This window comes from Ylistrum balloti, unplaced genomic scaffold (genome assembly GCF_031769215.1).
Source record: "Ylistrum balloti isolate Yb309-2 unplaced genomic scaffold, AGI_CSIRO_Ybal_v1 Utg371820, whole genome shotgun sequence".
NCBI classification, from domain to species: domain Eukaryota; kingdom Metazoa; phylum Mollusca; class Bivalvia; order Pectinida; family Pectinidae; genus Ylistrum; species Ylistrum balloti.
In genome coordinates this window covers 10708-23167 of record NW_026782905.1, presented here as the reverse complement: position 1 = coordinate 23167, position 12460 = coordinate 10708, and the positions used below count along the sequence as shown (strand labels likewise).

Below are 12460 nucleotides of genomic sequence, written 5' to 3'. Positions count from 1 at the left end.
TGTGTCGGCAAGCTCAAAAATAGGATGGAATATGCCTATAAAGCTGCGCGAGCAGAGGCATCCAAGAATGCTGCCCGAAACAAAGACCGAATTGATCGGTCCATACGGGAATCTCGGCTCAATGTTGGTGACCGTGTTCTTGTTCGAAATGTCGGTCTCCAAGGAAAGAACAAGTTAGCTGACAAATGGGAACAGGAACCCTATTTGGTTTTGAAGATACCAGATAGTGATATTTCTGTCTACCAGGTTAAGATGGAATCGGGCAACGGTGGCATACGCACCTTGCACAGAAATATGATGTTGCCCTTCAATTCCATGCCTGTAGACGTTCCTGAGGTAGCCCTTTCTAGGGCAAGACCATTGTTACCAGCTTCATTTACAACCGAGAGTAAGAATTCGTCATCTGTTGATTCTGACAGCAGTGACGACTATGCTCCAATTCCTTCTCCTCGTCCAAAGAGGCGTCCCAGGATCCAGAATCTAAGGCCAGCGGAGCCAGTCTGTGAGGTCATAACCCTGGATGACACTCAGCTCATGGTGAGCGACAGCTCTTCCCGTGAAACATTTTTTTAAGAAGCTGAGAACCTTGATATGTCCATACCGGAAGTGCACCCGCCTTCTCCGGAAGTAGGAGCTACTGCACAGGACACCTCACCGGTTGCTCCGACGCGTTCCACCCGCAACATTAAACCTCCAGACCAGTTTGGTGAATGGACCTATCATTCCCAACAAGCTCAGTGGTTACAAGGAAACGTCAGTGTAAATAATAATAAAAAGAAATCCCCGGACTGTCTTTACCAAGTGCCAAATTGATACGTAATTTGATTGTTTTTGTCCCTATTTTTTTAATATGGAGTCTTGTCCTACATATACCAGGGCTTTCCCCAACCACTGGATGGGGATCATGACCCATTCATTCATTTTCCTTTAACTAATATCGCGTTTTCTAGTGGTTATGACAAACTATCAGGGGTTGACCTTCATAATCAAACTTGGTGTTAATACTACCTTTACTTGTGAAGGTAAGAGCATGATAATTAATAATTAGTATATTACTAATTCCATGGCTTCAGTGTGTAGTAACGTAGTACAGGGTCTCCGCACTCCCAATAACTTGTGACTGCTCTGTGGAGTGATTTCCTTGTTGTAGCTAGCACAACAGACGGTATATCGTCCATTTGTCCTATTTAAATTTGTATTAACTAGGATGAATTTATGGGTTCAGAAATGCCAGGAGTCATTTTCCAAAGCAGGGAATATGTAACCAGGTGTACAATAATCTCTGTCACCAGCGCGCACGAAATTAGCACGAGCTGTGAAAGATTGCATGAGAGTTGCGCATGCATGAGTCACGAACCACCTGTTACCCCGAATTCCAGTCACATCATTCTGCACCATGTTACGAACTTTTTGTCATTGATTGAGTTATCGCTATTCAATGCGAACTCTTTTATTTAAGTCCAGAAAGTAGCGAAGATGGACTGTCCGAAGCCCAGCTGCATAACTATAGATGAGTTTGAAACTCTGTTAATACAGTGTGTTGGATATAATAATTTCAACCATTTCTTCAACAAAATGAAGCATAAACCTTCTGATGCGCACCCAAATGCTTTTATTTAGGATATTCTTCACGCAAAGTGTGTTGTAAACGGTGCAGCTGGAAAAAAATACCCCCAATATTTAACAAAAAAGCACGTGGTCACAGCACTGTCACGGTCGAATTATTTGCCATCCTCATTTTTTGAAAGGAAAACTTTGAAGTCGACATTGTCCGAGAGTTCCTGTTCCAACGATAGCCTTACATTTATATCTAGATCAAGTAGCGATAAAGACAGCAGGGTGTCTGACCTTACATATGATTTGCCTCGTTCAGCATCGTATGTGTTTGGAGGAAGACGTCAGTCAACTTTTTCTGGGTCGGGTTTTATGAATCCTAAATATTTAGATCACAAAAACAAAATCACTAAAGATTTATCATACAGCGATAAAGCTCACAGACACCCTTATCCATCTTCAACCACACATATCTTATCTTGAAAAACGTTTTCATTCCCGAGATATAGTACCTCTTTGCCGGATATGAGATTATCGTCCAGGAGATGTCCAAGACCACCACCTTCGGAATATTGCCAATGTGGAATGAAAATGGTGGAGCATATTGGATACAATTGCTCAGCATTGTTCCAGATAGATGTGGGGAGTTTGAATTCGTTGTCGCAAAACTCAATATGTAATTATTTTTTCTCCTTTATTAAGTTTATTTCAATGTAAAAAGGAATAATGAAAAAAAAAAATCCCACACCTGACAGGATTCAAACTGTAGTCGGACACTCTGCTGCTGTCTAAAGGAAAATTCCCGCTAGCCTGAGCTAGTAAATTTAACCTGTACTCTTCATTTTACACCAAATTCTAATATGGTTGGGAGTTAATATTTGCATACTTATCACATAATATAGGCCTTGATCATAACAGGTTTTACATCCAATTTTGACTTTGAGTGTCCTTTGGACCATTTGATTAAAACTGGGGGTCCTAGATAATTAATATTTAGGATCATCATAAATGAAAACTTCAACATTGATTTCTTTTTGTACAGAGTAATACCACCAAATGATGAGAATTATGCATGGCACAGCCACTTGAAAAATGTGATACAGGTATGTAATTTCAACTTTACAATCTAACACACAAGTATAGATCTTTAACGTTATGATCATAAGTAAAAGTTTTCAGGTCCTTGGTCAAAAGCCAGTCAAAGATTAAATAGACTATTTATAACAAATAATGGTGTATTTTAATTTGAAAGTTTTAGTTCATGAAGTTGTTAATGCTTATTAGTGCATTGAAGTTATTTAGCACAATGTAGTGGTTATTAGCCTCTAGATCTTAAATAGGGTTTTAGCGGGATTAACTTGAATTCATCATGGTTAAAGTCACAGTGATTGATTACTTATGAAATCCTTTGGTTTTGACACATGATTGTCCTGATTTGGATAAACATTTTCAGAGGAGGGAAGAGAAATTTAATTGAGGGGTTGTCAAACTTTGATCCTAAAAATGAGTACTTTTGTCATTGAATGTCAGTATTAATTGATGAAAATCAGATTTTGAACAATTTCTGTTACATGTTTGTTTTTTTTCTTTACTAGGGTCCAGCTTAAGGAAGCTTTGTCAGGGTTCAATGATTCCTTGGTTTACATAAGAATCCCCATCCCCTCAAAGGATGCAGCCAATTTTTTTACCTGTAGGGGGAAGCTGTGTAAAATTACTATAAGAAGTGTATTCACTATACAAACAAGGAGAGACCTTGAGCCTGTTCTTGGTCAGGGCTTGGACTACAGGCTGATCAATGTACAAGGGGACAGCTTTTATGTCAAAACAAACACTCTGCGCCTGTGGGTGTATGAAAGGAAAACATTGAAAGATTTTATTGTATTCCCAGATCACGTGGAGGAAAGTGCTTTAAACAGGGGCTATTCATTGGTGCTGTCTTTTGTCCGTTGCCCTGGAAATGCCAACGATTTCCAAAAACTCTTAAATTATGATATTTCATAATTTTAAGAGTATGAAACGGTATTGCAATGGACAGTCAAACAGGGCTTTGTTTTATTAAGCTACAGTTAAGGTGATCTGTTTGCCTGCAGTTATCATTGCCTTTCATCCATTATTTGTTGTACCTTTAGATTTTCAACATGCTTATACAGAAATTTATTCTCTTCTCAATTTTAAAAGAAAAATTTTGGAATGAATGTATTGCAAAATGCTTCAGTAGCTTTAAATCCAGCTTAGAGGATCATTTATGTCTGAAATTGTTGTTCAAACCAAAACATGAAAAGCAGCTTAAGAAGGAGCTTTACAAGCTGAGAATCAAAGGTAAAAGGGAGGACGGCAGTATAATAGTTACTTGAAATCTCTTGAGAAACTGCATTTTAGATTAGATTGTTTTCTTGATAGACATGCACTGACAGAACAGTTGGAAAAAACTGTAGCTGAAAAGGAAAATCTATTGAAAGAAAACCTGAATCTTAAAGAAAAGTTTGCTTTTGTTACAAAGGAAAAATTTGTGGAGAAACTGAACACATCTAGTACTTTATCGATATCGAAGGAAAATAATGAACAAAATAAGCCAGAATGTAAACTTTCCAGCAGAAAACCATTTGAAAACTACACCTTCACATCAGTCAAAGGTTAGAAAGTTAGAAGTAGAATGTTGTAAGGAATCTTTGTTTGTATTAGAGAATTCAGGATGTAAACCTGTTTCTGTTGATGTTGTCAGAAATAGCGAAAAGGAAACTCTTTTCCTAGTGGATGATGATGATGCCTCACAGATCAATACTCTTGTTTACATATAAGGACTCTTATAATATTTGTAGACAAGCGTACCCTGAGATCAGCATGCTGTTTAAGAATTTACCTCGTAGCTATAAGCTGTCCCAGTATGTAGCAGCTTTAAACAGTACATTTGAATTGTTTGATACACCTGATGGTCTTGGAGTACAGCAGTCGCTCGGTAAACAATTGAAGATTGTAGTTTCAGAGCTAACAAACAGAGATAAGAATTTTCCTAAAAATAATGGTGTTTTGAGCATAAAGGTGTCAGGGGATGGCACTAGAGTAGGTAAGCATTTGAATTGTAAAGATTTCACTTTCACAATAATGAACGAGGAAAGGTGTGGATCAGCATAGGGGCATTATCCCCTTATTATAGTTCAGACTTAAGAACGGTATGAAGAACTGTCAGTTGTTGTTTCTGACCTTAAAAAGGACATCAGTGATTTGCAGGGGGCTGAACTGAGTATTGGTGACAACACCTTTAAAATCAAAATATTTCTTGGAGGGGATCATAAATTTCTCCAGTTAACAGGCATAACTTCTATCCAGGCTACTTATAACTGTATTTATTGTAAGTGTAGTAGGCATAACTATTTATTGTAAGTGTAGTAGGCAAGAGAGAGGCAAAATGGACAAGATATGGTCTCTATCTGATGCAAGTAATGGTGCAAGGATAAATTAAAATGAAACTGGAGTAGGTAATCCAAAACACAATTTTCAATGACAAACAAACCTCTGTTTGATTGCATACCTTTGCATAATGTTGTGATTGATAACTTGCACATGTTTCTCAGAATTATGGATAAGCTGATTGCCCTTTTAGTATCAGAACTGAGAATGCTGGAAAATATTGGTGCTTCATGTACACAAAGATACTTCAAAACTGCAACACACAGAGCTTCAAGGCCCTGAGAAAGAAGCTTTATTACAAGAACTAGTTATAGAAGTTTTAGGATTCGAGTCCGAAAGAATAAGTGACATTCAAAATGTCTGGAATGGATTTAAAACTATACATAGTATGCTTAAATCTAGCTCTCCTGATCCAGCTATTTTGCAAGAAAACATCATATCTTGGTTTTCCAAGTACACCACCACTTACCAGTGTAAAGATGTCACTCTGTACATGCATTTATTGCGATATCATGTAGTGGACTCGATACATTTGCATGGGAATTTGGTCAGTTTTACCCAGCAAGGTCTTGAAAAGGCCAATGACAACATTACTTTTTTTCTTTTTTTCTTCTTCGATTTTTATTCCTAAATAACATTTATATGTGGTGTTTTAAAACAACACAGAAAACACCAATTTGTCAACAGAATCACATACCAAACTCAAATTCAATAAAACTAGGGAAAAGAAGGACATGTAAATCTTCATCAACCCAAGTAAGTATTATCATGTTCCTAAATGAAAATACAAACAATGGAACTATTAGGTATACTTATGAACATCAAACTCGCTCGATTTCATATCACAGAAGGAAGTAGAATATTACCGAATGAGACCTCTATGTCGACTATCAACCTTCCAAGTCATGAACCTTCACCACTCGAAACCTTGTGTTATGCGTTTTTCTGTCATTTACCGAAATCTTAAAAACGTGATATTGAAAACATGACCAAAATAAAGAAACAACTGCAACATGTAAAATATCATAAGTTGGGAAAGTTATGATGAAGTGCACTTTCCAGTTGAACAAAAACTACAAAACGTTTTTGTAACTGCTCATTTACAATATATCTTTATCTGGCATTACAAAACAGCCAGAAAAAATAACAAGTTAACAAATATCGTAAAGGGTATGCGTCTTCGGCATCAGCATCGATGATACTGAACATGTACAGCTTTGTCAATCCAAATGTCCTCCATCTTGGATATTTCCTTATGTGTTTTTTTATTTATTTAAAAAAAAAATAAATATCAAAGAGAGCTGCCAGGGTTGGGGCCCTGGGGTCAGCCTCTGTACATTAATTGTCCCCACGCAGGAGGTCATTCATCCGTCACACAATGGTTCTCGTCTCTCACTGTTCGCTCTTTCCTTTTACACTTATAACATACTCAAGTTTCAAATAAATATCATCAAAATTAAACGATAGAATTTAGTGTTCTGGTTTTACCAATCCGTGTTCTTACCAACGCGCCCACGATTTCCCTGAGTGAACAGCGGTAAACTGTGGCTTAACGGTAGGAGCACATGGACTCCAGATAATAAGGTAATTTGAATAATAGTTGTTCGATATCGTAATATATATATATATATACATATGTTTTGTGTTTATCTGCATTTCATAAAACCTATAAAGTGTAAATATTGCCGCGCTATCAGGGTTTAGTTTGTATCCTTGTAGCGCTTTGACTGCACAGTGTAGCCTGTTGTCAGGGGGGGGGAGGCTAGCGTTACATGTGGCTGTGTAATCTACTGTAAGTTGGAATTTGGTACACATTTGTTTAAGAAATTTTAGTTATAAGTTTAGTTTAATGAAGTTTTTATTTATTTCAGAATTATGTGTAAAGGGCTTAAAGAGTGGAGGATTTATCAAGCAGAAATCTTGGGGTCATGATCACGTGACGTGTTGTTTACGTTAGCCTTAGGCTATATATGCGGTCGGCCTAAAGCCATCCAGCCCTAGTTAGCTCGAGGATGAATCCTGAATTTGGATGAAAAGTCACAGCAGATGAAAGAAGTTGTATAGAATAGAGGGATTTTTTTTTTCTTTTTATATTTAATACATTCAAGATAGATATCAATTTCTTGCTTTAGAATATTTATTAGGCTTACTGGTTTTGATTTCTGATCACTTATAATGTAACATTTGTATATTACAAAACTAATGACAACATTACTAAACAATACTTTCGAGCAACCAATTACAAGGGAAATGTTACTCTCAGACAAAGTTTTGAAAAGCAAAATATAATGTTCATGTTGGAGTCAGCAAAAAGAGGGAAAGACTGGACGGTGAAATGTAGTCTCTGTAAACAAAATGGTCATCGAAGTGATAAATGTCCACTTCTAACATGAAATGACATTGAACTTTTCTGTGCAGCTAACAATGGGACACAATTTCAAAAATTGCTGTCAAATTTTTAGTTTTAGACGTTATGTGAGCAATAAGGGCATGCAGTTAATATTTTACAACTCCAGGAAGGAGATTTCCATTTTTTCTAATCAGTTATTTTCTATGGGTTATGTTTGATTCTGTTGATGTAATAGCAGTTGAAATTAATACACAGCTTAATGTGGTACTTAAATCATTTTGTGCTGAAAATTGTCTTAAGATCTATAATGCTTGAAGTAGAAATGTGCACGTGCTGTAGAATGAAAGAAAAGAAGTATTACTGTGCAGTTATATTTCAATCTTACTAAAAATAATCATTAAGAATCCAGCAGAAATGCGTGTACATTTGTATATGTTAAACTGAATATATATATTCCAGAACTGTAATGATATCACACGCATGTTGTTCATCTAATTATTGCAGTTATTAGTATAACTTGTATTGTGTGTGTGTTACGTCATAGGTTCTTGTGTGAGCCTCGTTATGGGAATAAAACACTTGTTCACAGTCCGCCATCTTATGAGTTATCATTACATGGTGTCAGAGTAAAAATGGACCAATTAAAGCCTCCTGAAGGACTAAAGATGGACGGGAACTTGTCAGAAAATTGGCGGAAGTGGTACCAAAGATTTCAGTTGTACCTTACTGCGTAAGGGATCGATAAAAAGGATGAGAAAATCCAAACGGCAACGTTTCTCCATGTGATCGGCACAGATGCGCTGGAAGTTTTCAACACTTTCAAGTTCGACAACGAAGGTGATCAAGAGAAAATGGAACCTGTTACAGATAAGTTTCAGCAGTATTGTAATCCTCGTAAAAATGTAACATTTGAACGGCACGTGTTCTTCACTCGAAATCAGCAGGCGGTAGAAACGATAGGCCAGTATGTTACAGAGTTGAGGACAAGGGCGACCACGTGCGAGTTCGGTGACCTCTGTGATAGCTTGATCAAGGACAGACTGGTATGTGGGGTTCGAGATGAAACAATAAGGGCAAGACTGTTGAGAGACTCTGATCTAAATCTCAAGAAAGCTATTGACATTTGTCGTGCTAGTGAAATGAGTGCATCACAGTTGAAATCACTAACCAGTGAAGATGATAAATTGGTCCACGTGGTGAAACAGAAACAGACACGAGGCGGCATGTCAAAGTCGGCACAAACGGGTAAGTCGCAATATGAGAATCCAGATAGAAAGGGAAAGGTACAGGTAATAGATACACACGATGACACTGAAGATCTGTTTATTGGAACTGTACAAGTGGACAAAGTCAGCACAGAGTCAGTGACAAATAATGATGAATGGTTTGTAAACCTTCGACTGAAAAACAAATCTGTGAAATTTAAAATAGACACAGGGGCTCAGTGTAATGTGATCTCGAAAAAAGACTACATAGCTGCAGGTGGAAAAACAGTGAGTAGAAAGAATGTCAAAAAACTGTATACACTGACAGGGGAGAGAATTCAAACCGTTGGTCGTGCAATGGTTCAGTGCGAGTACAAGAATAGATACTACGTGCTAGATTGTCATGTCGTTGAGCAAGACGTCACCCCTGTTATTGGACTTTTGTCATGTCAAGAGTTGAATCTTGTAAAGAAAGTTGATGCTGTTAGCACAGAAACAAAACAAAACACAGATATCCTGAAGGAATATTCAGATGTTTTTAGTGGATTACAAGGATCATTCTACAAACATCATATTGAAATAGACCCTACAGTGAAACCGGTTGTTCACCCTCCACGCAAAGTACCGTTAGCAGTACATGACCAAGTAAAACAGGAACTTGACAGGATGGAGAAATTAGGCGTAGTTGAGAAAGTACATGAGCCAACCGGCTGGGTTAACTCGATGGTGGTAGTGAAAAAATCAAACAATAAACTCAGGATCTGTATTGACCCCAAAGATCTGAACAAGGCAATTAAAAGAGAACACTTTCCTATGAAAACGATAGATGACGTCACAGCTAAAGTAGCAAACGCCAAGTACTTCTCAAAATTCGACGCGGAGTCAGGATTTTGGCAAATTGTGCTAGACGAGCCAAGCAGTAACTTGTGCACATTCAACACACCTTTCGGACGTTATAAGTTCCTCAGAGTACCATTTGGTATATCAAGTGCACCTGAAGTATTCCAGAGAGCCATGTCAGAAGTTTTCAAGGACTTGGATGGTGTCGAAACAATAGTGAATGATATCCTTATTTGGGGTGAGACACGTGAACAACATGATGCTAGGCTACGTTCAGCACTAGAAACGGCTAGGAAAGCTAATGTGAAACTGAACAAGTCAAAATGCCAGATAGCAGCCACAGAATTAAACTATATTGGACATACACTCAGCGCTCAGGGTTTGAAATCAGATGCGGAGAAAGTGAAAGCAATACAGGAAATGCCTGACCCTGAAGACAAGGCAGGATTGATGAGATTTATGGGTATGGTTCAATATGTTGCTAAGTTTATACCAAACCTGGCAGAAGTTAGCGCACCACTTCGGCAACTTCTGGAAAATGACGTTTGCTGGGATTGGGGCCAATCACAACAAAATAGCTACAAACGGCTGAAAGATCTCGTAAGTGAGGCACCTGTGCTCAAGTTTTACGACGTTAAACAACCAGTAACATTGTCAGTCGACGCGTCCTCAACAGGACTTGGAGCAGTGCTATTACAAAACAACCAGCCAGTGGCATATGCGTCAAAATCTCTCACAACCGCACAAAACATTATGCTCAAATAGAGAAGGAGATGTTGGCAATAGTGTTTGGCACAAGCAAATTCCACCAATACATTTACGGAAAGAAAGTTTCTGTACAGACTGATCATAAACCACTTGAAATCATAGTGAGGAAGCCACTCTACTTAGCACCAACCAGACTGCAGAAAATGCTATTGAAGATTCAACCATACGACCTTGACATAAAGTATGTACCAGGAAAAGAACTCCATGTCGCAGATGCCTTGAGTAGAGCACACTTGCCTGAAGTTGGCGACACAACAAAACTGGAGGATGACTACGAAGTTCTTAGTGTATCAGCAGTCTCTGACGAAAAATTTAACAAGATCAGCAAGGAAACAGAGAAAGATCCATCCCTGAAAATTGTTAAATCACTAATTCTACTCGGATGGCCGGACAACAGGTCAGATGTTCCGTCACCAGCTTTAGATTACTGGAATTTTCGTGATGAGCTTAGTGTACGAAATGGTGTGATCTTAAAAGGTGAAAGGCCTGTTATTCCAAGTGCTATGAGATGTGAAATGTTTGGAAAAATTCATGAATCTCACTTAGGTGTAGAAAAGTGTAGGCAAAGGGCTAGTGATGTTATATTTTGGCCCAAAATGTCCAAAGATATATCTGATGTAGTGTCGCGCTGTGCTATTTGTCAGGAAAACAGGATGAGCAAGCCAAAAGAACCACTCATACCTCATGAAGTTCCATTGAGACCATGGTCGAAAGTGGGTGGTGATTTGTGTCAGATAGATGGTGATCATTTCTTAGTTCTAGTAGATTATTATTCAGAATTCTTTGAAGTGTCAAAGTTGAAGGATACCAGGAGCGAAACCGTTATCATCAACTGCAAATCACAGTTTGCACGCCATGGAATACCAGAATTACTTATTACTGATAATGGTCCTCAGTTTGATTGTCGGGAATTTCAGAGATTCACCAAGGAGTTTGGGTTCGAACACAGGACCTCAAGTCCTATGTTTCCACAATCTAATGGAATGGCCGAAAAGGCTGTGCAAACTGTCAAAAAGCTTCTAAAAAAGGCTAAACAAGATGGGCGAGATCCATACTTGGCCCTATTGGATCACAGGAGTACACCCAGAGACTCGAACCTAGGATCACCGGCACAGAGACTCATGAGTCGAAGAACCAAGACTCTGTTACCTACATCAGAAACATTGTTGAAACCAGAACTAGTTGTAAATGTGAAGGAAAATTTGGAAAGTAAAAGATTACTTCAGAAACATTACCATGACATTGGAGCAAGGGAAGCAACTCCATTTGAAATCGGACAAAATGTCAGAGTCCGAATCAAACCTGGTAATTCTCCCTGGATACCTGGACGCGTAGTCGCAAAGGACACCACGCTCATACATTGTGAACTCACAAGGCAGGGCTTATCGACGAAACTCCAATCACATTCTTCGGTCAAAAGAACATTTTACCAAGAAACAGCTTGATGTCAATCCTCAGGTTAAACATCATGAATACCAACTTGATATTCCAAATAGTAGTGAAATACAACCCGAGTTGTATCGCGAGGACCTTGACCATCCAAAAAACCTCAGCCAGGAATCTTCAAAGCCAGCTGTTTCAAATTAATTTTTGTTTTGTTAAAAAATATAGACTGTTAATGAACTGTTAATGAAACATTTTTCTAAATTTTAATTGTTTATTCATTAATAGTAACACTATATAACATAATAGCATATTGATAATAATGAATAGTGTATTAATAATTATGAATTATCTCAAAAACAAAAAAACAAAAAAAAAGGGAGATGTAATGATATCACACGCATGTTGTTCATCTAATTATTGCAGTTATTAGTATAACTTGTATTGTGTGTTACGTCATAGGTTCTTGTGTGAGCCTCGTTATGGGAATAAAACACTTGTTCACAGTCCGCCATCTTATGAGTTATCATTACAAGAACTAGAAAAATGTTTGCTTGCATTTATGATATGCAACCATATCTTGAATTGTATTATTTGATATCCATGTACTGAATTAAAAACAAGTTTTATTTTTTTAAATTCACATTATATGTCTATTCAGATTTGAGATATTTTTGGCAGACATGTATGTTGCCTGTAACACATGTCGTCATTGTATAGTAATAAATGAAACATTGAATGGTTCTTATTTTGTGATAAATCACACAACAGTACTTCGACTTTTTCTAAATAAATATAAAAGTTCACTGCATGCTATGGAAAATATATACCATATACATATAGAAACACTGAATGGAATCAATCATCTTACTTTGAAAAACAAAAACCCAAAAAATGAAAGTAATAAATAATTTGATAATTAGTTCTATTTTTTTCTACAAATTTACATTTA

The 12460-nt window shown here is 37.5% G+C and overlaps 2 protein-coding genes across 2 annotated transcripts; both read left to right on the top strand.

Annotated features, from left to right (window-relative positions):
• The first annotated feature begins 591 nt into the window (after positions 1-591).
• LOC132563689 (uncharacterized) lies at positions 592-10122 on the top strand. Its single transcript, XM_060228440.1, has 5 exons — positions 592-753; positions 2097-2230; positions 3150-3395; positions 3955-4187; positions 8048-10122. Exons 1-5 carry the CDS (start codon positions 592-594, stop codon positions 10120-10122), a joined length of 2850 nt encoding a protein of 949 aa, XP_060084423.1.
• An 8-nt stretch (positions 10123-10130) lies between these two features.
• Positions 10131-11570, top strand: LOC132563688 (uncharacterized protein K02A2.6-like). Its single transcript, XM_060228439.1, has one exon. It carries the CDS (start codon positions 10131-10133, stop codon positions 11568-11570), a length of 1440 nt encoding a protein of 479 aa, XP_060084422.1.
• Positions 11571-12460: the final 890 nt, after the last annotated feature.